We start from the raw sequence: 26,336 nt of genomic DNA, 5'->3' as shown, positions 1-26,336 counted from the left end.
AACCTGTGTGAATCACTTTGTCTATGCATGCATATTGCAACGAACTACAAAGCTGGATATAGTTGTTATACTACTATGATTTCTCTCAGTACCATGTCTTGTTATGTCACTGGCTTACATTGTAATTGCTCTAATGGACCTACAGGTGTCACACAAAATAGCAGGTCAGCATGTTGCTAAATGTGTGGGCAACACTTGTTGCATTACGACCCCCTCTCCCCCCAGTATAATATTTAGCATCATGGTCCCCAACTCCATGGTTTAAACTAAAACAGAACTGATGTCTGCAGTGGACCAGACTTGTAGCCATGACAGACATTTTCATTTGTCCAGCCTTGAGGCTTTCCAGTCATAGTCAGTGTGGCCTTGGTTGCTTGACTCTTTTTTCTCTTAATGTTATTGTCTTGACACATTGGATGGATTTTCCTGCAGAATTCTGCTGATGAATGTTGGCAGTGGATGGTAAGTCTGTCTAATTTCCCAATTATTTTGGCAAGCACTGTGTATTCCCCCCACATATACCTTAAAAACTAATTTTGTTAGCTGAGATATGTCCTCCACTCCAACTCCACTCGTGGCTGTTTGACCATTTCTTTCATGCTGCATGGGGTTCTATGACATGCATTATACACTGATTACTTGTTAATGTGCTGTATCTATTCTGCAATGCTGTTAAATAATCTGTATAATTTATTTAGGTAGATTGATATTCTTTAGTGAATAATTTGATATGTCATATAGTGATGTGGCAGTGTGACGCATCCAATCAACAATTAAGGGTCTCATCCCTATTTTAGTTCACAAATGCATTGGACATAAGTTTATATGCTTTGAATAAAAACAAACAACAAAGGTTGCTACCAGAAGAGAAAAGCTAAAACTAACAGTCAGCAGTGACACACACTGTAGAAAACACTCCTTCATTTACACATGCTGCTGCCATTCACGCAAAAGTTACAGTCTTCTTCTGACCTTTTCATGTTCCAGGTTCTGCAACACTTCTTTACCGCCGCTGGTTGTGATCTCAACCCGATTTGAGTCTTTCCCTCCTCGCCTGTTTGCTGCGGGACTTTCCACACCAGGGGAGATCTTGTTGTCACTCGCCGAGCTCTTCGCCTGTTGACCGGTCTCTCGTTTGGCGGTCCTCGGGGTGCGGGAGCCCCTCTGGCCGACGCTCAGGGCATCAAAGTCTATGGATTTACTCTCAAATGCGCCCTCGACGCTGCTAAACAAGCCGCCGTATTTCTGCCGGGGCACCTGGTCAGCTGTGCCGGGTCGGGCGAGATAAACCGGCAGGTCGTCCTCTGCCTTGTCCCAGTTTCCCCTGCGCTCTGCCATGGTGGAGCCCTGCACAAGTGACCAAGAAAGACGGATAAACTGGTGCTGAAGTGGGGGTGGGGGTGTGTGTGTGTGTGTGTGTGTGTGTGTGTGTGTGTGTGTGTGTGTGTGTGTGTGTGTGTGTGTGTGTGTGTGTGGTGCTGTGAGGTAGCCTGAGCAGACAGGCAATCAGGAGTTGAGTTAAAGCCGGAGGTGGCATAATGCATAGCTAGCACATGGTTTCTGTCAGAGTTTAGAATGAGTTTATTGAAATAGTATTGGAACCCTACCTTTATTGCGAATACCGAGACAAATAGCACCCAATTATCATATATGATGTAGTTTAATTTAGCCGTATACAGGAGTCAAAATATTGTATTCGTAGGTCGCCAGTGTTCAGCAGTTCCGATGGTCTGCGAGCTTATATCGAAATGAACTAATTGGACACACGTGTGCACTCTGGTGTGCAAGGTGCGGCCGGAGCTTTCCACTGTGTCGCTGTCCTTTCAGCACCACTTAAGACAATTAATATGGAACTATAGCTACACCTGCGCTCTCCGTGTAAACCTCTTGGCTAAAGAGGAAACAACTCAAAGTAGGCTAGAGCTGATGTTTCTTTCTAGTGCTTGTCTGGGCCTTCAACGGCGACACCTCCGTGGTGATTACTCACGCCAGCATAAATGAGGCAGGATCGTGTCAGCAGCGCAGAGAGACAAGCATCTTTCAGGCAGCAGGTCTCAAACTGAGAGACTGTTGAGTCGAGAGGGCAACAGGAGTCAACACCGTCACTCAGTTACCAGGGATGCAATTATATAATGGCCGTATATCAGCACGTTTCACAAGTTTGAGTGGGGTCAAAATAGTCTCACTGGGTCTTTTTTTTGTCGTCATTTTCCCTCCATAAACTCTTTCCAAATAGCCTAAAGTTAAGAACAAGGATTTTGTACTTCTGTACTAACCACTTAAAAATAAAAACAACTACATAATACATATATATGTGCCTCATGTTATTAAGTAGGAATACTGTTTTGCTGTCATTAGTAGAATCACATTACACTTCTAATTCATCACCTTATGTACTGTTAAAATTTCACTTAGAATTGTTGAAATGGGTTGAAAGTTGAAAGAATAATGGTAGTTCTGTCTGGTGCAGTATGAGGATGGCTTTGGTTTCACTGGTGAAGGTTGAGGCTTGGTGGACATTTTCATCAGCTGGATTAGAAACAGCAAGTCCACTGCCTCTCAGATCCCATTGAAGTGCTGAGTGTGTGTGCCTGTGTGAGTCCACAGAGATGTGAAAGAGTTTCAAGGTCAGTCGGCTATAGTGAAATAAAAGAGGCCACATCCTCAGGTCTCACCTAACAGGTTGTCATCAACTGACATGAAGCCTTGGATGTTTTTCAGACAGGGAGCCACTTCATGGGGCACGGCAGTCGAGCCAGCATCCAGTATTTCCTATGGTGCTCCTGCAGAAGAAACTAATTCAGCCATGGCAACCAAACTTAAACTTTCAAAAAAAGTATTGGTATATTTGTAAGCCAGAGGAGAACATCTACATTTCACTGGCAAAATGTCTGGCTGCAGTGAGGAAATTATTGCAAGAAATAAATATAGTATCGGGCAACATTTCCCCTTTAGTTCAAATGCTGGTTGCTCTCAAGATGTCATTGTTCTTCTGATAGTAACTGTGCATTACATGTGTTGTTGTTATTTTGTTTCATAGTGGCTGACATTACCTGTTTGACAGATTTTCTTTCACTGACATTCATAGAAATCCTATGAGTTAAAATACCTGGGAGCAAAAAAAAGAATGGTTGAGCACTATATTTTGAAAATATGGCTTGGTGGAGTATTTTTCAGGGGAATAAAGCTGAGTAAAATATGATAAGTAACTCTATTTCCACAAATTCTTTGCTGAATATCACTGTCGCAGTTCCTGTGGCTCTGTTGGGATCTAGTGCAGCAACTTTCCAGGCCAGCAGAAACCTTCCCCTTAATGAATGTGATTAAAGCATCAAGGTTTGTGGAGATGCCAAGATCCCACTAAAATTCCCGGCCTCTGTAATTCTATGGTGACTTACTGAGTCTCTGTGTTTTATGGCTGTCCTGTCCCCCTTTCCCACAGTGTGTGTGTGTGTGTGTGTGTGTGTGTGTGTGTGTGTGTGTGTGTGTGTGTGTTTATACAGTAAATAATGCTGATAGAAAATGGACAAAACTAAATAATTGACAGCGTTTTTTAAATTTTTACCCGTGCAGCCTCTTTGTGTTTTGGCTGGCTACACAGTCACACACTAACACCAACCAGTTCAGATGACTTTAAAATAATTGAATATGATATGAGAGAACAAGGACAGTGCTTAAAGGCTAGTGCAGATGTTTGTTTTTAAAACTGCACCCTGTTTTTTACTGTGGTCTGGACAGAGCAGACTGACTGGGAGGCAGTGGAGCCATCAGCTCACACTGTCTGGCTTTCAATGTCGGTGATGTCATGATAGCTGCAAACAATAAAAACAAAACATTCTGTCAGTTGTTTATTTCATTTGGGTGGATTTTTCTGTGGTTCACTGTCAAAGTAAATCGTAAAGAAAGACAACTCATTCAGAGTTCATAATGGGTTGTCTGGTATTTTCCAGCTAATAATGACCAAAGATTTGCCATTGCACCTTTTGAATGACATCCTCTGACAAGGCTGTTGTGAAGAAGCTCACTAAAAGGATATTGCCTAGACTTAATGATGCTTTTAAAACAATGACGGCAGCAATGCTGGAAAAAGCAGGAGACTATCCCCCATCTTCATATTAAAAATGGATGTAAGGTAGGTCAGCTAGTAAAGTGAATGTCCCCCATATAACAGCTCTAATATTGCCACCAGCTTTAGTGCATGTTCATCCAGGCATGATGGAATGACAGTAGATAGGACAGAGTTTGGCAAATGCACACTTAGTGGTCTTCATGAATTTGGCACAAAAGGCTTAACGGCTAGTGAGACCTTCCAAAAAGTGGGTAAGTGGGCCACTGTTCTACAGGCAAGTCAATAGGAGTTATGTGCCATCTAAGCCAGTCTACCAGTTGAATTATAGGATACAACTACGTACATGCATCAGACCCACTGTATCTTTGGTGGTTTTGGTTGGCTCATCTTCATTTGTACTTTCTTTCTGGCCTCTGCATGACATTTTTTTAGAAACTGAGAAACGGCGACTATACACTTTTCCGTTTATATTTCACATCAGCACAGAGCAGTGGAAGCGCAGTAGCACACAGTCACCAGCAGTGGTGAACCTTTGGCAACATGCACAAGATGATCAGGAGAGAGCAAAGACAATGGCTTACACTAAAGACTCTTATTTTGGATGCTTGGATGAAGCCAAATTAGAAAGAAATGGCAAACTGAGGTCAAAGCTGCGGAAGAAAAAACATACCTTTGCTTTGTTCTTCATAGCCTAATGCTGGAAGTTTATCCTTACTCTCACTATAAGATGAAAAAGCAAGCGAGTTGCCAGTCTCACATGTTTAATCGGTGTATGAGCCATGAAGTCAGTGTTGCTAAGCAGCTGAACAGAGCAGACTGGGCAGCTGCATCCGCCTGGGATGGTTTGGCTGCTAACCAGCTGCTGCTGAAATGAGGTTAAAGAGCCGCCAAGGATGTACTGCCAGACATTTGAATCTTGTATCTCTTACAGCAAGGCGGGCTTTCTAACACACACTTACACATGGGGGTTTCATGTCATCCAGAATGGCTCATAATTAGAATAGAAGTTTGAAACCGTCCCTGTTTCTGAGTTGTGTCAAATCGTTGTAGCTGAAGCTCTGTGCTGAAACAGCATCTAAAGTAGATGTTCTGACAAGGAAGCACATTTATTTGCACATAAAAAAGGTCTTTTCGAATGTGTTCAGTAACTGAGAAAATGCATAATTTAATATAGATCGCAGAAACAAATGGCACTCTTACTCTTTTCACTGGACGTTTTTTCATTTAAGACTTGATGTTCATTTATAAAAAAAAAAAAAAAAAGGCAGTTATTCAGTCAGTGCATACTATAACTTCTGAGAGTGACCTCTGTGTGGGTGCTGAAAGGAGGACAGATAGAAGTTCTTTTATGACAGACATCCCTCGGCATGACTGATGTACAACGCAAAACCTGGCTCGACCCCTGTTCTCTTCCAGCTTGGCAAGGACAGTCAGGACTACAGTGAAAAGACAGACTGTTATCCTGGACTGACCCTGCTCTGTATCCAGCATTACCACCAAAAAGAAAAAACAACAAACAGAGCTTGTGAGACTACTGAATCCTTTACTGCTTCAGTGTAGGAAGGTTTTACGATTCTCATAATATACCACAAGTCATAAAACTGTCTCATAACACTGAGCACTTGTGTGTTTGTTTTATGAATGAATTTAGAAAAACCTTTTCAAATATCACGGAAAATAATGACATTTGCATTGACCTGTATCAGCAAAGGATGTACTAGCAGTAGCTATACTATTGCTATTTCTGTCCACGTGCAGCGCACATCAAATGGAAGAACCAGCCACAGCTCATAGCCTACAGTATTTCCCAATTCCTGACTTGAACAAAGCAGAACCCCATTAGCAGGGACAACTAATGACAGCTATTAATATACCCTGACAGGAGTCAGCAATAAGGTGCAACACAAACGATAAAATTGTGCATGTTGTAAAATGAAATCATTTAAACAAAGATACCACAGAATATCGAGATTGATAAATGATGAGAGTTGAACGTTCATCCTAGACCTAGATACAGTGGATGACAAAACAAATCCATGTCTCTGAGCACATTAAATCAATACAAAGCCTCCTATTAAATGGACCTTTCGCGGCAGACGATTGTGTGATACAATTGAAAGCTCCAGAAAAGTTATTAAGAACTTTGTTTTGTCAATCAAGATTATGATTATTCCACTTGCTAACTAATGAATGCCAAAAAATAATATACTGAGACGTGGATAACAAACACGGCACAGATAATAAGTACACGCTTAAATAAAAAAAATCTTCATACTGTAATCTAATCATTTCAAACAGAATGTTAAAAATGAGTTTCTTCACAGCAATGCTTCAATGCTCACCTTCAACATACCTGTAATAATGATGTGAAAAGAAGACAATTCATTCGTTAAGGTCAAAGGCCATGTTTGTTTTTTTTTTTTTATTTTTTACAGCATTACTCCTTTTTCGGTTTCTGTAATAATCTAGACGCAAGTAGGAGGGGTTAAATTCTCGTTGGAAGACAGACAGGGTAAAGATAAAAAAAAATCCTCTGTGAAATAAAGAAAAAAATATATACATATTACATAATATCAACCGCTTGATAAAAAAAAAGTTAAAAAGAACATCCACGGGAGGGGGAGGGGAGAAAGGGGAAAGTGCATTTAAGGCAACTGCTAGTTAGCTGAGTTTGCACAAAAATAGTCTCAGTCATTCCCCTTGGTAAAGTGAATGGAGGGGGCCATAGTTACTGTCCTCTATGTAATGAGATGCCTAGATACCCTACACCTGTGAATGGAGCCAGAGGGGCGATATGATGGCAGATACACTAGCTCAGGTACATAGGGAACAAGCACAGTCAACTAGTAAATATTGCAGGGACTGGGCAGTTCACTTGACAGGAGAAAAGTGGAGCAGGTGTCGTGTTGCATTCACTTTCTCCTGTTTCAATTTGGGGAAGTGGCAAGAATTGTTTCTTAAAAGCGGGTTGTTAGTATCAAAGACGTTATTGTTAGTAAAAAACAGCAGTAGAGAGAGAACCTGCAGTGATCTTGGGACAGAGAAGAAGGAAGTACTGATGACATAACTATTAGATTTGAATTTTAACCGACCAATCATATGACCAGAGTTGATAAAGACATTTTGCAAAGTAGTCTGAAAATATTTACAAGTTTGTTAAAAGAGCAAGATGTTACTTTAAAGGGCGAATTGAACGTTGCTCAGGTGAAACCAGCACCCACAGCTGGTCAACCACAGCAACTCATGTTTAGAGAGTAGATGAATAAATACAGTATGTGTGACAGAGGAAGGAAAAATAAAAAGGGAGGCAAATATTTCATTATACCACATTCATATTCCAACGATTATTCTGTTATAATTTTCAGGGCAATAAAGTTAATCTTTGCAGCCGTCAACACAATAAAACAGAGCATCGTATACCCTTATGAGTCATTTATAAACTACATCAACTGTTCAAGCTGCTTCAGAGATTAAAATAAAAGTGCATCTATTCACAGAAATAAAAGGGGATACTACATTAAATAATTCAGACACATGTACATATCAACAAATGTATATATTACAGTACAGAATATTGATGTTTTCTCAGTGGGTATCTTGGGACACAGTATCCGAGTGGTAGGAGCTGTAAAAAAGAAAGACAACCAGAGAGTAAAGCTCTTACAGTCTGCTGGTTTTTTGGGAAAAAAATGAAGAAGCAGTTTCTATGGAGATCCAGGTTGAGTGGAGCTGGATCAGAGTGTCATATCCACTGTGATCTTTTTCTTTTCTCTTTTTACCTCTCTTTGCTCACGGCTGTTATGTGTGTCCGGTGAAGACGTGTCAACCTTAGTGTCCTGTATCCCACTTTTAGTGTCTGTACACACCAGTCTCTGCAGTGCAGTTCTCTTTTTTTTTTCCAGGTATAACCGAAGACAGGCCAGCCAGTGTCACACCATGTCCTACAGTGTTCCTTATATATAATCTGACCTGAGACCAGTTACTGGCCTCTGCACTCATGGGCCCTGAGTTAGCTCGCTTCTATATCACCAAGAGGTTGCATTCGTGAAGAACGTCCTTTCGGGTTTGGAGAGGAAAGGAAAGAAGAGAAAAAGAAGAGAAGTTGTGGTCCGGCGGTTTGTTTGCCTCATTGTCTACGAGTGTCTCAGTCTGCTTATATTTCCACTGTGGCTAAATATTGATGAAAGACATATTATTACTCTGCATGGCAGAGAGAACATTTCCCAGGCTTTGGTTTGGATTTGTCAAAGCACGTGTGTGTATGCGCGTGTTTGCATCTGCATGCATCTGTATATGCATGCGTGTCCGTAAACTGTGTGTATATAGGTGTATGTGTGTGTGTGTCTGCTTCTACAAGTGTCTCTCTAATTGTGTGTCATTCTTGCAGCCTTTTACAGTAATCCCAGTTGTTTGGAGAGACGTTTAACACCGCTGTAAAAAACAAACAAAAAACGTCTTCCTTTGGGCAGTATCCTGAGAACCCTACCCCACTTAAAAAAAGAAGAAGAAGAAAATCTTAAGTGTCCATGGCCAACACACAACACATTCACCTATACTGACAGCAGTTACTGATGTTATGACACTAGCAGCCACTGGTGCGCACATTGTTCCACACTTGTCCAGAAAATAAATAACACTGCAGTCACAAACAAGATCTTCAAGCTGAAACGCCACCTGAGAGAGAGAGAGAGAGAGAGAGAGAGAGAGAGAGAGAGAGAGAGAGAGAGAGAGAGGATTAACACAGAATTAGAGCAGTCAGAAGCACTGTGTCAAGCAAATTTAATACACACTGCACATTTTATTTTATTTTACATTTGCAAAGCCCAAAAACGGTTTGCATAATTTTAAAACACTTATAGAAACATAGGTTAAAAGCCAAGAGGTTACAAACAAAGACACATGAGAGGGAGAGATGGCACTGTTGGCTTTCTGAGTTGTCTGCTACCTGGAAACCTTTCAATAAGTAAAACTGATATGCTGTTGTAATTTGGGGGGGGGGGGACATGAACATTAGAAATGGCGGTTACACTTTACTTGACGGTATCTACATAAGAGTGACATGACACTGTCATGAACATGTCATAAACATTATGAACAAGTCATAAACGTTTATGACATAACGCTTCTTTTAGTAAGTGTCATTCGGTTTTATCATGACAAGTTATGGTTAGGTTTGGGTTAAAACGCAACGCCCAGGATGGGCGCTGTGAGGGGCACGGGCACAAGAGGACCACTGGTGTGAATAAAACACTTAAAAATCTCCTTAAAAAAGCCGGATTCAGTTATACAAAAATGCTGTTTAAAAGATGGCCAGATATTAAATATGGGTAAAGAACAATAGATGGGGGAATAGATGGATAAGGGTTAGGGTTCATGTGTCATGACTGTGTCATGTCACTCTTATGTAGAAAACTTCAAGTAAAGTGTTACCGAAATGGCTAAGTGGAAAGATGTCAAGAGTGCAAAGAGAAAGATGGAATGACAAGTGAATATTTCTAAGTGAAGGCAAGGTGAAGCAAGTAAGACCAGGGCCAAATAAGTTTTGCTTCTGGAGAGTACTGAGCCTCCCAGTGGTCACATTGTGGGGAAAAACACATACCGTCTCAAAATGTGACCATGTACAGTTTGCAGTTGGTCTGTAGTTTTCTTTTTGAAACATTAAATGCTACCGTGAAGATTAAGTACAGGCCAAGAGAAGTATTTGTGTAGATTTTATTGTACAATGTACATTTTGATCTCACTGGCTGATTTGCAGTATCAGTTCAATTATTGATTTATATTTAATAGGGTTATGGGTAAATACCAATTTAGATAACTTAAAAACCTTTTTTTTTTAAATAATAAATCCCCTGCTTTTATTTTGAAGGTCAGAAGCCGTTATCAGAAAGTCTCAATAATAATACAGAAATGCATCTTGACTGAGCGCTTGTGAAGGCCAACTCCGGCTCTGTGGCCTGAGTATTCCCAACTTTTACTTTGGAGACTACGCAAAGCCAAAACACTTGCTGTGCAGGTTCTGCTTTAATGGAAAAGTATTTGACCGAGGTCCAGAAGAGAGACAGCCGTGGTCTGAACTTTCTACTCAAAGCCCTTAGGACTCACCTCTGCTACAGGACACGCCAAAGACTTCAAGGCCAAAGGATGAAGGCAAGAGAAAAGAACAAGAACAGAAACAAAAACTAGGGGAAAGAAAGAAAGAAAGAAATGAAGAAGGGACAAAGAAAGTGAGAGAATTAGAGGAACACTCAAGATATGTTAGTAACAGCAGAGACAGAAACAGAGGTTCAGTGTACAGGGAAACTAGATAATAATATTTATTAAAACCATTCACACTTCTGAATATTACTTATGTAAGAATCTAATGTGATATTTTACTGTATCTTTTTGAGCTTTCATGAAAGTGGTCTCAATGTGAAAAGGGAGAGAATAGAAATACTGAAAACACTGAAAATTCAATTTATTTTTGATTCCACAAGCTTTAGGCTGAACAATCCCATAATCTTGTCTACCTATAATGTATGCATTGCTTTTTTTTTTTTTTTTTTTACAGAAAGACATAAAACATGGCCTACCTTTTCCTCCAGGTCTTTAATCTGCCTCCTCTGGATTTCTGTCTTGTCTTCAAGGTCCCGAATTCTCTGCAAATATTCAGAGAAAAAAAACAGTAGTGAGCGGTCAATTCTCTCTAGCCAAGAGAGATTCCAAACGTACAAATGAAACATAAAAACCTATTTCCACACAGGGCCCTATTATCACACACACACACACACACACACACACACACACACACACACACACACACACACACACACACAGGTACAGCGTAGACGGACCTGGTGTGCCTGGTGCAGCAGCTCCATCCTCTCCTGGAGGATCTGGCAGTCGTACTCTCGACTCTTCCTCAGCATCTGCCTCCTTAGCTTCTCCACCGCCGTCCGCAGCTCGTCCTTCTGATGCTCATCCAGAGGCTCACCATACTTTATCACCTGGAGGAAGAAGACAGGCATCAGGCACCGTGGATACCATGATCGATAAAAACACAAACACAAATAAAAACACTTCTCAACGCACATATCTTTGGTCCTACTGTTATGTGAACACTTTGTTGTGGCAGTGTAACAACAGTGACATATACAAGGTAAATAACACATACAATACATAGACAATACATACACATATGTATAGACACTGACAAACAGTGAAGACAATAACATACAGCATACCACAGTTATGATGATGTGGTAAGAGGCAGAGAGAATGGTGTGTGAGAATGGAGTTTGTATGTACATGTCATGTGTAAGTGTATAAATGTTGGGGTGTACACTTCTTGTAACATCAGCTGCTTCAAGGAAATAAGATTCCTGGAAGATTTCTAGAAACCATATAGGAATCTTATGTTTCCTGGAAGCCCCTGTTTTCTTAATTTGTGTTCACAATTGCAGAAGTCATAGTCATTAGTCAATTTATTTGCAATAAACCTTGCAAATTGGTCATGTGGTCTCCATGTACATAGCACAGATGTTCCAGATTAGTGGGATGTGCATGATCACAAGGATGTATGTCAAAAGCACATCAATAATAATCTTTTGTGACGCATTTCTTGAAGTTTTAATTTGATAAACCTTGCCCCTCCAGTATCTCAGATGACATAAATGTATCTGATGTTTTACAAGAGGTTGACATATTACTAGATAACAACTGATTTTCTTTATGTGAAATATACAGTAGTTGTCATAACAATAAGTCTGTAATAGGTTGAGACATGAAGCACCTTGTCCTGCTGCAGGGCGTTGTATAATGTTGCTTCCAACTCCTGGATTTGCTGTCGGGAGGAGAAAACATGGCTGTTGTTACTTTTGATGTCATACACACAACAATGTATACAACGCTGCATTAATGTACCTACATTCATTGCAGGCTTACCCTGACCATAACTACTACATGCATAACCCCAACCCTCTACCTAACCCTGAAGCCAAGTCCTAACCCTGGGAAATAAATTATAAACCTTGGGAATTGAGTCCCAAGAGTCTGAGACTGTGAACGGATTCTGGCCCCACAAAGTGATGTATACATTACAACACAAAACATACAAAACACACACACACACACACACACACACACACACACACACACACACACACACGTACCAAGTAAGCCTGGTCCAAGGCTTGTTTTCTGTAGTCCAGCTCCTCTTCTAGATATCCTTTCTGTTTACAGAACATATCCTGTACAGAATAAGCAGGTCAGAGACAGTAATTAGGGGTTATACTTTTTTGCAACTCAATTATAATATAATTCTTTATTTAAACCAATATTTTGCGACTAGGGTCTAAGTGCTATGGTTTACTGGCAGCTTCAATCACATCACTCAGGACTAGAGCTGCTGTGTGAGCCATGAAAAGTAAGAAAGCATATACACGTGTATATATATATATATATATATATATATATATATATATATATATATATATATATATATATGTGTGTATGTATATTCAAGCAGAAAGTCACTGAGGGAATCAGAGAGGTAAAGACAAACAAATGATTGTCCTGTACAGGACTGCTTTGACTCACCATCTCTATCTCCAGGTCCACCATCTTCTGGTGCAGCGCTGCCTCCGTCCCCTCAATCTGTTGAATCCACTAGAGGGCAACAAACCGCAAAACATGAGCCAGCACAGCACAAACGATTCTGTGCGTTGGTTTTTTCATGTTATCAGAGGGACCATGATGTGGTTTCCAAACTTACCTTTTCTGCAAGTGACAAAACAGTGCTAGCCTGAATAATGGCCACTTGCTCTTCATTTCTTAAGTTCTGTACAGGAGGAAAAATCAAACTTGTATTAATAATGTGTTTCTTTTAGCATCATATGCTGATGTGTTGAATTCCATATGAATTACCCCGTTGTCTCCCAGGATATCTAAAAGTTTGATGAGATCTGGTATGCACACGTCCTGTAAGGAAAAAAAGAAGAAAGGTACTTTTATTGTCACATACATGTAGCGAAATTCATTCTCTGCTCTTTAAAGGTGCTCTAAGCGATGTTGGGTGACGGCACTTCTTGTTGATGTTCGAAGTATTTTCAAACAAAACGAAGGTAGCTCGCCCCTCCCTCCTCCTCATCCTGTCCCCTCTCCCTACCTTCCGTGTTTCCGCACACTAACCCCCTAACCCCCAAATCCTTCTTGTCGGTTATTGGCCGGAACGCTGGAAGACTGTTTGTTATGTTTCGTGGCGCAGGTTGGCGCAGTTTGTTTTTGTTGCCGTTTGTGGAGCCTGGGCTGTCTACAGAGACGCATTTTTTTACAGTGTGTTCAGGGGACAGGCAGCTCGCGGATATTGAGGAGATGTTTGCTGTATGCAGTGTTGGGGAAGCTACTTTTAAAAAGTAGTGTTTGCTCGTTACTCGTTACTTCTTAAAAAAGTAATCGGTTACTTTACTTATGGAAAGTAACTTTTTACTTTACTCGTTACTTTTACGTTACTTTTAAAAGCAGGCGTCTCTGGCAGAGACTGAAGTTAATTATACAAAAACTATCTTTGACCTAAAGCCAATCTATGGTTTATCAGTGAAGTGTCTGAACTACACTGAAGACTGGATTCTCTACTCACAGAGTGACAGCTGAGTCCAGCGCGGGTTGAATTCACATCAGCAGGTCATCGGCGTTACACGGTGTTAGCGTATACTATGTAATGTCTGTATCATAGACTGTATACAGTCTATGGTCTGTATCGACTTGTACCGGGGTCCGTGCATTTTTGTAGACACATGCAGCCTCTTTTCTGGAAATCCTTGTGTGTCCCTGCAACCGACACAAGTCCACAGCGGTCCGCTGCGTGTATGTATGAGGCCATCTCCACCGCATCCATCTGTGAGGTTGCTAGCTTTGTGTCTGCCTGGCTCAGAGCGCCGTCCAGCAAAAAGCCACGAAGCTTAAAAAGCTCTCAAAAGTTAGCTTTGGCTGCTTCTCGCTTGCCATGATTACTCTGCTACCAGCCTCTGTCACGTCCCGTGTGGAGCTTGTGAGCGCGAAGGCTGTCGCTGTCAAATCTGTCCCAGGGAAAAGTAACGTTGCGCCGAATTGAAAAAGGAACTACGTTTCACTACCACATTTTCAGTAGTAGCACGTTACATTACTTTTTACCCGAAACCGTAGTTACGTTACAACAGATCCGCGTTACTTTTGTAACGCGTTACACCCAACACTGGCTGTATGTGACAAAAAATGTTGTAGCCTAAAAAACGTGTGACATTGCTTAGTAAACCTTTTAGCCATCCCTCAAGGGAGCAGTTCGCAGCCACTTGCAGTAAAGACACAATTAAAACCTATCAGGAGCATACAACAAATGCATTTGCCTTTAATTTTTTTTTTTTTTACTTTAAATCAAGATTTACACTATAAAATGTTCAGTCAATTGATATTTGCTTGTAAAACTTCAGTCCACAAAAGATGCTGCATGCTCTTACAACAAGGGAATTCAAAAGCATGGGTCTTCACAGATCCTGTCACAGCGGGATCTGTTGCTTTTATCCTTTATGATGAATTGCTATAATAAAAGCAGAGGAGTCCTTCTCATTGCGTACCTTGACCCCCTCCTTCATACAGTAGATCTGCAGTGCACTGACTCCCTCAGAGAAGGGATGCATCCTCAGGTGGTTGAATGGAGGGGACTTCCTCTCACGCTCCTTCAACAAGAGAACATGCATTTTATTATAGAAAGGATTTACTGTAAACAAAACTCTCATCAGGAGTCCTTCTTGACTCCATATTAGACCTGGATGAAACAGTATTTTCACTCTTAATGGCTTGTTTTAGACTGTCCGTTTCAAACAGAATAACACAAATGCTGACATTCAGAGCTAAACAGAATTCCCTGAATCAATCATTGTTTCCACTTATGTGACTTTTTATTTCCAATGATGATGTTTAAGTTTCAGTAGGTGGTGCTCTTTGCTTTGTTTAGCGATGAAAATGCTGACTACCTATATCTGAGACAAATTGTTACTGCTGTTTCCATCTGAAGAAGCATCAGACAAACGCCTGATCGCAATTATATATGCCTTTAACTAAAATCAAGGTTAAATCACTGTGATCAGTTCATTGCAACACTGTACTAAGCACATCTGAGCGACCTGTTCTCCTCTCTGCTCACTAGGTGGCAGCTTAGGCCCTCACAAGCTGCCGTCAGTGTCTGCACTGCAGAACAGAAGGAACACAAAGGCCACTGTCAGCTAGTTATCATGGTCTGTCTGCATGGCTGAATGGCTATCTTTACAGGATTTCAACATAGCTACTTCAACAAATTCATGGTAGGGAATTCTTTGTGACTCACCTCTAGCTCCAGTATCCTAAACTCTAACAGTTCATTTTGGTCTTTGGAGTCTTGTAGCTCCTGCTGTAGCCGACTGCACTCTGAATCCATCTTTTCCACCTAGACACCATAGAGAGTTAGAATAAATAAGGAGTAAGGGAGAGGTAATTGTCCACAAATGTCAACTAGAGCTACAATATGCTATGTAATATGATGGAGATAAAGTGGAAAGTAGGTAAGTCATAACTGTAGGACCTCAAGGCTTTAAACAAAGCTAATTACCAAATGTACTACAGTGTTTCCCATACATTGATATATTTGTGGCGGCCCGCCACACAATCAATGTTGACCGCCACATACTGCTGTATTCTCTCTCTCTCTCTCTCTCTCTCTCTCTCTCTCTCTCTCTCTCTCTCTCTCTCTCTCTCTCTCTCTCTCTCTCTCTCTCTCTCTCTCTCTCTCTCTCTCTCTCTCTCTCTCTCTCTCTCTCTCTCTCTCTCTCTCTCTCTCTCTCTCTCTCTCTCTCTCTCTCTCTCAGACACAACAGACCCTACTCGTGCAGATTAATTAATGCCATTGATTATTCTACACACTCCAATACAGTAGGCCTAATGTAGGTGGCGGTATGAGCCTTAAACTTGGTTTGCGATCCGCTAATTAACACACAGAAGAAGAAGTTGCTTTTTCCCACATCAATCTTTTTCCCTGCAGAGAAGACGGCTGGAGTCGATCCAGAGTTCAATGGTTAGTATTATGAAGTTATTACCGGTATTTATTCTGGGTTTTTACTGTACTGAGCGCCTCCTAAAGAGGTTTTAGCCAACGCCAGAGGAATATCACGAGCGCCAAAACGTCTGATTTTCAGCTGCCAGCGTTTGCAGAGTCACAGTGCAGATCCACTTTCGCAACACGACTGAAGTGTGGTGTCGCGACGTAATACATCCATGGTTGATGCTCCAAGCCCTTGACCGGCAGCTGACTGGACGAATGCGTTATGTGGGTCTGGCTACTCCTGAATTTCAAAACGACCCATCATGGCGGCTCATTCAGAATACGATCTTGTATTTTACGAAAATAGTTCACCGAAACGTGTTTCTGAAAACATTTTAAGCGAGAAATAGGCCATACAGTTGCTGAATCTGTCATCATGGATCATGGATCAGCACTGTGACGGTACAGATCCATATGTCCAACACGACTGAAGCGTGGTGTCGTGACGTCATAGATCAATGGTTGATGCTCCACGCCCCTGACCGGCAGCTGATTGGACGAACGCGTGTCGTGGGTTTGGCTTCTCGAGAATTTCAACAGAGTGTCATGGCGGCTCGTTGAGAATACAATCTCGTATTTTACAAAAATAGTTCACCGAAACGTGTTTCTGAAAACATTTTAAGCGAGAAATAGGCCGTGCAGTTGCTGAATCTGTCTTTATTTCAGATCGACAAAGGTCAGTTTAAAAGATTTCCGTCTACTTCTACTGGGTAGTCGCATCGCATTCACCGGATTCATTTGCATAAAGATGGGCATCGGCGAGCTTCTTGATGCGCAACATTTTCTCAAATGCAGTGCCGCCTTCCCGGAATGCTTTGCGTGCACGTTGAAGTCGCTTAACGTCACCCATAGGAATAGAGTGGAGCGCGGCGCGACAGAAGCATCGCACGGCCAGGTGGATCTGCACCATGACGGTGCAGATCCACCTGGCCGATCTGACTTGACTTGTCGATCTGAAATAAAGACAGATTCTGCAACTGCACGGCCTATTTCTCGCTTAAAATGTTTTCAGAAACATGTTTCGGTGAACTATTTTTGTAAAATACGAGATCGTATTCTCAACGAGCTGCCATGACACTCTGTTGAAATTCTCGAGAAGCCAAACCCACGACACGCGTTCGTCCAATCAGCTGCCGGTCAGGGGCGTGGAGCATCAACCATTGATCTATGACGTCGCGACACCACGCTTCAGTCGTGTCGGACATATGGATCTGTACCGTCAGACAGTACCGGACTCTCCAGGTGACCATGCTGCTCTGGGGACCGGCGGCGCAGGCGAGAAACCGCTGCTGACGGACGCAGAGCTCGCTGCGCGTCCAAAAGCTTGCCGATGCCCATCTTTATGCAAATGAATCCGTTGAACGTGACGCGACTATCCAGTAGAAGTAGACGAAAATCTTTTAAACTGACCTTTGTCGATCTGGAATGAAGACAGATTCAGCAACTGTATGGCCTATTTCTCACTTAAAATGTTTTCAGAAACACGTTTCGTATTTTCGTAAAATACTAGATCGTATTCTCAACGAGCCGCCATGACACTCTGTTGAAATTCTCGAGAAGCCAAACCCACGTCAGGCGTTCGTCCAATCAGCTGCCGGTCAAGGGCGTGGAGCATCAACCATGGATGTATGACGTCGCGACACCACGCTTCAGTCGTGTCGGTCAAATGGATCTCTACCTTCACGGCCCGTTCACGTAACAGCAGCAGTTAAACTGTATTTCACACTATGATGTTTGCAATGATCTGCAGTTCACATGCATGCCGAACTGTAGGGGCAGTCTGTTACTCTACATCACGGAAAATTTATTTATTATCAAATTAGCTGCAACAGTAATAGCAGTTATCTTATGTAAGTCACTACTACATTTTTCAACTGAGGAGCAAAACATGCTCCTGACTTTGTTGTCAAGTGTAGTCAGATGCAAAAGCCCCCTTCCCTTACTGCATTATAGTATTAAATAAAAAAAAAAAAAATTGAATTGTTACCTGCAGAATTTTGTATACAAATATTTGCAGTTCAATCAATATAAGAAGTCTGCACCTCTTTCCGCGCGTGTACCCCCCACCCCGGGTCAGCTACCACCGCAAATAGAATTTAATTCTGTGGGAAACACTGTACCATCTGTAACAGGCGCCATCAAACTGATTAAAAAAAAAAAGGATTCAAGCAATTATAATCATATTTTTTTAAATCAAACCAGTGCTGTGCATAGAAGAAGGTAACTTAATCACAAGACAAAACATTGACTATCTGCACAACATATACGTTTTGACAAATCGGATTCCTTGAATAACACTAAACACACTCAACAGCGCAATCCACACAATCACCTTAAGAGATACTGTAACTGTTTCATTATTGTAAAACAAACTAAGTTGAGGTCCAACCTTATTATATAGCTCCTGATTCCTTCGTAGGAAGAGCTGCTTCTCCTCAACCCATTTGGAGTCCTAATAGAGGACATAGACAGTTAATGCATTAAATCAAAGCTAAAGTAAATACAAATATGATTTAACACATTTCATTTCAAAAGGTATCTCCTGTTAAGCAAAAAAACAAAGACAAACTCCAAATTTAGAAATGGCATGAGAGTGAAACAACTTGTTAAGATGATGAGAGGACAGTAGGAATCCTAAACCAGTGAAAGAGGGAAGTCATTGGTACGTCTAACAATAGGTGGATTTGTTATCTTTTAATTCAATATTGTTAAAATGTTGTATATTTTTCCCTTAACGAGATATAAATTGGGCTTTTAAAATTTAAATACAGCATATACAACATATACAAGTACATTAATCTGCCTTGGTTCATGCGTGCGTTTGTGTGTCCTACCTGTCCCTTCAGGGTCACTTCCTTCTCCAAGTCCTCTATTTTGGCCTTATACCTGAGAACGTCTGCTTGGAGCTGCTCCTGGGCCTGAAACATGAGCAAAACGGACATGCATTAACCATTAGAGCACCGTTTTTTCAACTGGTGGTCTGTGCCAGTATTGCCGGGAGTACATGGACGGTTTTTTTCCTCTGCCTAGAAGGTAATGTTTTCGGTTGCGTTGGTTTGTCTGTTTGTCAGCGTTGTCAAAAATGTGTTTCATTATCAGATCACAAAGACACCCAATTTTGTGTCTAGCATTCATTACTCGCTGTTACACAAGCCTGGTTCTGAGCCTACACCTTGTCTACACAGGCTATGTCAGGAAAGCTACATTTCCATACAGGTCACTGCATGTGAACTATTTATCCAAGAAATTAGCATTTAAAAAAAACTTAACATAAATTACTATGACCAGACACACCCTAACACGTCCGGTATACTCGCTGCAGCCGACCTGTCGTACGCAAATGTGACGTCATGGGAGCGCCGTAACTATTTATACTTGCGCGTGGTGGTCGTGACGCTAGTTGCAGTCTTCTCCTGAACAGAGGTGTCGCTAATGAGCAAAGGCTACCGACTTTGCTATTTCTACGGAATAGAAGAAGAAGAAAAAGGTAAACAATGGCAGAACTGGCAGCAGCACTGACATCAATGTTTCGATTTGATTTGATGAGCTACTTCGTCGGATCAAGCCTTTCATTCACCATAAAAGAACTCATCTTAACCCACTAAGTTTACAAGAGAGACTTGCAGTCACTCTGAGAGTACTGGCATCTGGTTGTCCTCGAACTCGTCCATGCTTCCTGTTTCCGCTTTGTCGCGCACTTAAAATCCTGGCGCGCCAGCGAGATCTACGTCATTTTGACATCACATTGGAGCGTGCCAGGTTGGCTGCGGCGACTGTAAAAAGGTTTTAAGGCAGACTGAGATATTGCATTGTCTTGGGTGCTGCAGGCACTAGCCAAATCGGCCACTAGCAGATTAAATCAGTTTGTATTGTTAAATAGCCTGTCACTTCACCTTTTGTTGTCACAAGGACCCCTTGATTAGCCCAGCTCACAACCTTTAGTTACAATCCAGCCTTGTTGCTAAAAAGTATTTTCTTCAAAATAGACCTGTGATAATTTGTCTCTTCTGCAAAGTCTGAAAGGATGCTTTGTAAAGTGTGGGCCGTTATCTGACCACTGTATACATGTATGCAGCTACATTATGTTTGGGCTATGCTGTAACTCTGTCACGCCTCTTCACGGTCCCAAAGTGCACAGGCAGCTTGTAGCTCTTGTAGTATTTTGATAATTATTTTTGGGCTGCAAATATACCTTTTTACTGAACTGCATCTCTCTCTCTTCAATAATTCACTTCTAAACTAGGCCCTGTAAGACCCTCAGTTGCAAAATGACAACAAAACTTGAAGACTAAAAGTGTAAAAAGTTTTTTAAAGACATCATTCACATCATAGTCATTGGATCCTACTGCCCTTTTAGTATCATTATTAAGGAGCATAATAGACTAACCAGAAAAGTATTGTGTGAATTTAGTGGAATGTGTAAATAGGATTAGGAAGTAGCTTGTTGAGTTTGCAGGGGATGCGTCCTCTTCCCTCTCTCAGCACTTCCATTCTCTTACAGGAAAAACCACAACTGGCTTGACTTGAATGAGGCTTTGTATTATATACTTTTCATGTACAGGTGGAGCCCCAAATGAACAGCAGGGGGGTTGCAAGTAGTTTCCCTTGGTGAGGGGGTCATTGAGGCATGTCAGTCAATTACAAAGGGTTCAGTACTCAAAAATGGTTGAGAATCACTGCACAACTTAAAGTACTTGACCCTTGGTAAGGTTTTTTAATATAATAATCCACTCTGGTGGCAGCCATATGACACAACCATGAATGTTACCATCAACCTACCAAAAACATAAGTACTTTTATACATTTGCTTTCACTGAAAGTGATCAAATGCCTCAATGATTGGCTATTTTAAATGTGTTTGTGATGGTAACTTAACCGTTTCTTAAGCAGCTTCATGAAAAACGGTATTTGGAAGAAACTGAAGATCGGAAAAGCATAGATCCAATTCCAATCAAGTTTACTTAATCATTTGACAACTGTATCTAAGAACAAAACACAAGGTAAGAATATTTGGGTGCACAAAGAGATTGAACAGGGTTAACATAAAATAAACAGTGATTTGTGATTTTCTCACTGTGTATGTACCTTGGCTTCCATCTCAGCGTCCAGAATGCCTCCTTTCTGTTCCTGCAGCAGGGCATAGGCTCGCTGTAAGGCCTGATACTCCCTGGTCAGCTGACGGAAACGCAGCTCCGACTCCTCGTTGGCTAGACCCTTGTTTGACACACACAGGTTAGAGGCCAAAGTCTATGGCTGAATTGGACTTAGAGTATATCTCTTTTCAGATGTAAAACATTCAGGATATTGGTGTGATTGTAAATGTAGTCACTGTGACTGTTCTCACCTCCTCCAGGTCTTCATCAGGAGTAGCAGGAGTTCTGTCCATCCGGAACGAAGCCACTGAAGATGTCTCAGAGTCCATAGACTCCTCATCATACCCAAAATACGTGTCTACTACGATGTGCCTCTGCAAAGGAGGAAGACAACAAAAACAGTTACTGTACAGACCTAAACAACTCTGATGTCTAACAATTAATATGCCTTTTTAACATGGCCTCAGATTAAAATCATCACTCATCGGTGTCCCCGAAAGCTTTTTCCTTTCCATTTACATTGCTGCATTCAGCTAAATATGCCTCTATGGCATTATCATTTACTCCAGCAACAGATGTGAATGCAGGTTTAAACCATCTGACAGTTTTGACATACTTGAGTATCAGAGGGTGAAGTTGAATGTTTGAATTTAGATTTTTCTGTTATTAGATGACTCTCTAAATGTTTTGCTTCCACAAGACTCACTTTACTATATGCAGAGCCTAGACGTCACATCAACATTTAACAAAGTTTGGAATTAAGTTGACAAATATTGTTGGAAAGGATTTTTACAAAACATGCCCATTGGCTTATCAATAATTCTAATTTGTTAAAAGTGTTTTTCAAGAAATACACTATATACTAGTAACCAAACTAAGTACACATTAAGATAAATAGCTAGAAACAAACATAATTATCTCTACCTTTATTGGCCTCGAACTTCTTTTATGCCTTTTCTTTCGTAATAGTTTTTCCCGGTCCTGGAAAAAAAACAGACAAATGGAAAGAAGATAACACACCATGGTAAGATGATCCGTTTTTCTTTCTTCTCTTTTCAAGTTAAATAAAAGAAAACAAAACTATTGACAACACAACAGTGAAACAAGCTCTTTCACACAGTTCACTGAAGATGTCAGGAATCATAGGATGTTGATAGAGTTTCACATGTTAATTGTCTTGTGGTGATCAGTCTGCTTATTAAGGGCACAACTATATTATATTTATAAAATAAGCTGCACAGAGTGCCTGGTTACAAATACAATGTACATTAAGTTGGTGCAGCGACAGTGGTGGAAATCTATACTGCAGGTATCCTTGACTGAAGAATATTGCTGGTATGCAAATAACAACCACATGAATGAATGTAATGATGTGAATTATAATATGACTATTAATGATCTGAAAATCTTAAATTCTTACATTTTTGAATATATTTATCAAACACAAAAGATGCAAAAAGGAAGGTGTCTTACACTATACTGTGTATGTTTTACTAGGTTTTTTTTAGAATGAGGGTACAGGAGCATCCAGCTTCCACATGAGCACGGGATCAACCCCCATGACCCCAACTGCCTACTGTGCACAATTACTGAAAAGAGCAAAAACCTGCTCATTTGCACCCTTAAGAAATAGAAAAATACATACTCTTGTCAGCTCATCAATCATGGTTTGTTGCTCCAGGACTTGAAGCTTGAGAAAGGCTATTTCCTGGTCATCATGTGCTTGGTCCAGGTCATTCAGAGACTTCAGCTTCTTCAGCGGAGGATGAGAGCTGATCTTCTCCTTCTGCAGACACACAGCACACACAGAGGAAAGGGTCCTCTAGGGTCAAACTATCATCTGTAAATCAGTCTGTCTCTTTTGCAAATGACTTTGTACTGACCATCTCATGGTTCTCCTTGGCCAGGATCTTGAGTTTCTCCTCCAGCTTCTGGATAGTCTGAGTCAAATCATCATTCCTCTTACTCAGCAGCTTGTTCTTGTCCAGCAGTGGCTTACACTGCTTCTCTGACTCTCGAACTCGCTTCAGCTGGTGGGGAGCGACACAAGGATATGTTCAATTGTGACTGGTGTGAGGAAGGTGGACAGTAGGCCTGCACGATAAATCGTTATAAAATCGCGATCTTGATTCACCCCTGTTCGCGATTTAATTTTTAAATGACTTCGATTTTTAAATTTTTTTCTCCTTCAATTAATGTATTGAAAGCATTTGACATTGACATTAACATGTTTTAATGATGTAAAGACATGTTCAAGGAGTTCAGATAGAGCCCGTATCAGGGCCATATTTAGTTCAATGTGTTATATGTCACTATTTTTGGTAGCCTACTGTACTTAAATGGCCAGTATGTACTTTATTTTCTTTATTCATTGATGTTTACAGGCTTGTGGTGATAGGTGCCAAAAAAAATCTATGTTTGGTACTGCCAATTTGTTTTGTTTTGTCATGGTTCATGTATGCAATAAACATTACACTTTGTGAGAAAGAAATCGTGGCAGAGAATCGTGATATCAATTCTAAGCTAAAAAATCGTGATTCATATTTTTCCCCGAATCGTGCAGGCCTAGTGGACAGCGTGAGATAGAAGCTGGGAGATGTGAAGGAAAGACAGAAAGATAAAGATAAGTGATAGAAGGAAGAGAGAGCAGGTCTTTTCTTTAACTAAGTTATTTTGGTCCTACCAGTTCATTCCTCTCATCGACCAGCAGTGAGTTGCGGTCTTCTAATTTGCGGATAGTCGAGTTGAGGTCAGCAATGCGCCTCTGGTTTCTCCTCAAGTCCTGAAACACACAAACAAACCAAAAACAACAATTTATCATTTTACTAATCCAATCACTAGCCAGGTGTAGAGAAAAACTTAGTATTATTTGGTAGTATTATTATTTTATATTTTTATAATACCAGGAGGTTATTATTGTTATACTTTAAATTCTTATGTGCTCGCATCTCATTGACATTAAATCTAAATGTCATGAATTCACATTAACACGTTAACAGTGGGTCAGCTCATGAGTTGACACGTTTGAATTGTGACGATTGATTGGTTTCTGCTTGTCATGGGACAGAAAAATCACAATGAAACGCTGTCTCACATCTCTTATGTTTCTGGCAAGTTTGAGGGTGCACAAAACAAATTCTGAGTGCCACTCGGTCTGCAAGTCAACATTTGATCAGCAGAATGAGATTTGAGCGTGCAATCCCGATCATGCGTGCGCTGCAGTCTGCTCTTTCCATTATCTCCAGCTGTTTGAGCACTTGAGATCGTAACCCCTTTTGACTAACAAAGTCATCTCTCTAACAAAGTTGAAGTCCACACAACGAAAAAAAAAAGTACATTGCTTCTCTCTAAGGAGCGGTTGCCGACAATATGACTTTAGATGACGCTATTCTCTCAGTTTGAGTTTAAGTCTGTCAAAAGTGAGCGCGAGCAACTTTGATCATCACGAGCATGAGAATCCCTGTTGCTGGCACGCATGTAGTTACACAAGTCCTTGTGCATGCTCAAATCATGTGTTACAAAACCGGGCATGGCACATTGGCACCAAATAGTGGTATTCAAGGGCTAAAGCAAAGAGGGACAAATGGGGTTCAAGAGACAGGAAGGCTCCCATGGATAGGTTGATATAATGTTTGATATGAATGAGCAGAGCATGGGACTTCTCCTTGCCATTCCTCTCTACTTACTGGGCTACCACAGTGCTCTGCTCCATCTCCAGCCCTGCCTGGAATCTCTCTCTTTGGACTTCCCAGGCCGCACTCAGCCTCCTTGACGAGGAACAGTTGTTCGTCCAGGGCGTCCTTCTGAAGCTGCAGCTTCTGTAAGAAACCCACCGTTGACTCCAGTTCCTTCTCCAGACCAAAGATGGTCCGGTCTTTAGATTTGATTTCATCCACCTATAGTGAAGGAGAAGGAAATAATGGTGTGTTTCAGAAATTGCTGAAAGGACATTACTTGCTTCTGTTGAAGAGTGTTTTTATTTATTTATTTCCAGTGTCACTCTGCTGTAGCTAACTTTTGTCATCCACCTTGTAAAAACAAAAGGACAGTTATGTTGAAAATCAAGTGACTCAAGAGAGTAAAAATAAGCTGCTCTGCCTTTTTCAGTTTTTTTGTTATTGTAAAGTACTTTACAAGCAGACATTTCGAGCTTCGAAATCGTACCTCAGGAACCCAACAAAGTCACCAATGTCATTTAGTATGTTAAAAATTAAATAAAAGGTTATCCTGTAGCTCTACAACAAACCCTTTCACACAGTTCACATGAAACAGAAATGTAACAGGAACAACTATCTACTGCACTCATAGACTGTATGCACTATGCTTCGCCCCTCTTCCCATGCTGCATAGATAATATAATAATGTCAGTCGTTTAGTGTTTCGTAGCAGTGACTGTGCATACCAGTCTGCGGATGTCCTTCTCACAGTCCCACTTGATCTTGGAGATCTGCTCCTGGTGCTGCTGGTGCTCCACCCGCAGGTCGCCAGCCTTCATCTTGTCGGACTGGATCATGTTGCTGAGAGCCTCGTCGGTCTGCTTCTTAGCAGACTTCAGCTCCACTATCTCCTGCAGGAGCTTCACTCTCTCCTGGTCAAAGAAGCGACGTGCATCCTCCTTGGCTTCCAGGGTCAGTGCTGTGCGCACCTGAAGAAGCAGGGGGAGAAAGAGGAAGGGTTTTGATGTGGCTTGGCAGGATTTACACAGAACACTTATCGGGAGTTTTTTTTAGATTATCTGGGGAAAACGAAGGTGAGTAGTGAGTATTTATTTTAAGTGCTTCCCGCATCTGGAGCTTTTTTCTCAGAAGTGAAAGTGATTTTCCTGTGCCAAGCCCCTCTGTCCTGGTTTAGTTCCACCGCTGCTGCGTTTGGATTTTTGTTTTGGGTGAAATGTATTACCGGTAAATAAATAATAAATTTTATACCGGTTTTATCTGCTTCACAACAGCAAAATCAAAACAATAGCTTCACTGCCCTTTTCTTTTTTTTTTATTTTAGGCCCTTAATTTACAGGACAGCTGAAGACATGAAAGGGGAGAGAGAGGGGGAAAGACATGCAGCAAAGGGCCACAGGTCGGAGTTGAAC

General features: G+C 41.2%; 2 protein-coding genes across 4 annotated transcripts in view; both read right to left on the bottom strand.

Moving 5' to 3' along the window:
* dpysl3 (dihydropyrimidinase like 3) overlaps positions 1–1,353 on the bottom strand; it is a 50,063-nt gene extending 48,710 nt beyond the window's left edge. Inside the window, exon 1 of one of the 2 annotated variants that reach the window (XM_031303565.2) lies at positions 973–1,353. In XM_031303565.2, coding sequence (XP_031159425.1) covers positions 973–1,338 — 366 coding nt within the window. In that variant the 5' untranslated portion in view covers positions 1,339–1,353. The remainder of the gene's footprint in view (positions 1–972) is intronic. The other variant, XM_031303566.2, reaches the window with a different exon arrangement.
* Positions 1,354–6,450: 5,097 nt separating this feature from the next.
* The window catches only part of jakmip2 (janus kinase and microtubule interacting protein 2), a 30,465-nt gene continuing 10,579 nt past the window's right edge, over positions 6,451–26,336 (bottom strand). For both annotated transcript variants that reach the window (XM_036008852.1, XM_031303584.2), the window contains exons 4-24: positions 25,653–25,895; positions 24,937–25,146; positions 23,934–24,032; positions 23,134–23,280; positions 22,896–23,036; positions 22,175–22,231; positions 21,502–21,624; positions 21,243–21,371; positions 18,992–19,075; positions 18,547–18,609; positions 15,408–15,506; positions 14,659–14,760; positions 12,974–13,027; positions 12,822–12,887; positions 12,647–12,715; positions 12,220–12,297; positions 11,841–11,891; positions 10,903–11,055; positions 10,642–10,707; positions 10,172–10,248; positions 6,451–8,743 (exon numbers count right to left, since the gene is read on the bottom strand). In XM_036008852.1, the coding sequence (XP_035864745.1) occupies positions 10,198–10,248; positions 10,642–10,707; positions 10,903–11,055; positions 11,841–11,891; positions 12,220–12,297; positions 12,647–12,715; positions 12,822–12,887; positions 12,974–13,027; positions 14,659–14,760; positions 15,408–15,506; positions 18,547–18,609; positions 18,992–19,075; positions 21,243–21,371; positions 21,502–21,624; positions 22,175–22,231; positions 22,896–23,036; positions 23,134–23,280; positions 23,934–24,032; positions 24,937–25,146; positions 25,653–25,895 (2,085 nt within the window). In that variant the 3' untranslated portion in view covers positions 6,451–8,743; positions 10,172–10,197. The remainder of the gene's footprint in view (positions 8,744–10,171; positions 10,249–10,641; positions 10,708–10,902; positions 11,056–11,840; positions 11,892–12,219; positions 12,298–12,646; positions 12,716–12,821; positions 12,888–12,973; positions 13,028–14,658; positions 14,761–15,407; positions 15,507–18,546; positions 18,610–18,991; positions 19,076–21,242; positions 21,372–21,501; positions 21,625–22,174; positions 22,232–22,895; positions 23,037–23,133; positions 23,281–23,933; positions 24,033–24,936; positions 25,147–25,652; positions 25,896–26,336) is intronic.

The sequence above is a fragment of the Sander lucioperca genome, chromosome 13 (assembly GCF_008315115.2).
Source record: "Sander lucioperca isolate FBNREF2018 chromosome 13, SLUC_FBN_1.2, whole genome shotgun sequence".
Taxonomy (NCBI): domain Eukaryota; kingdom Metazoa; phylum Chordata; class Actinopteri; order Perciformes; family Percidae; genus Sander; species Sander lucioperca.
This window is presented reverse-complemented; position numbering and strand designations above follow the sequence as displayed.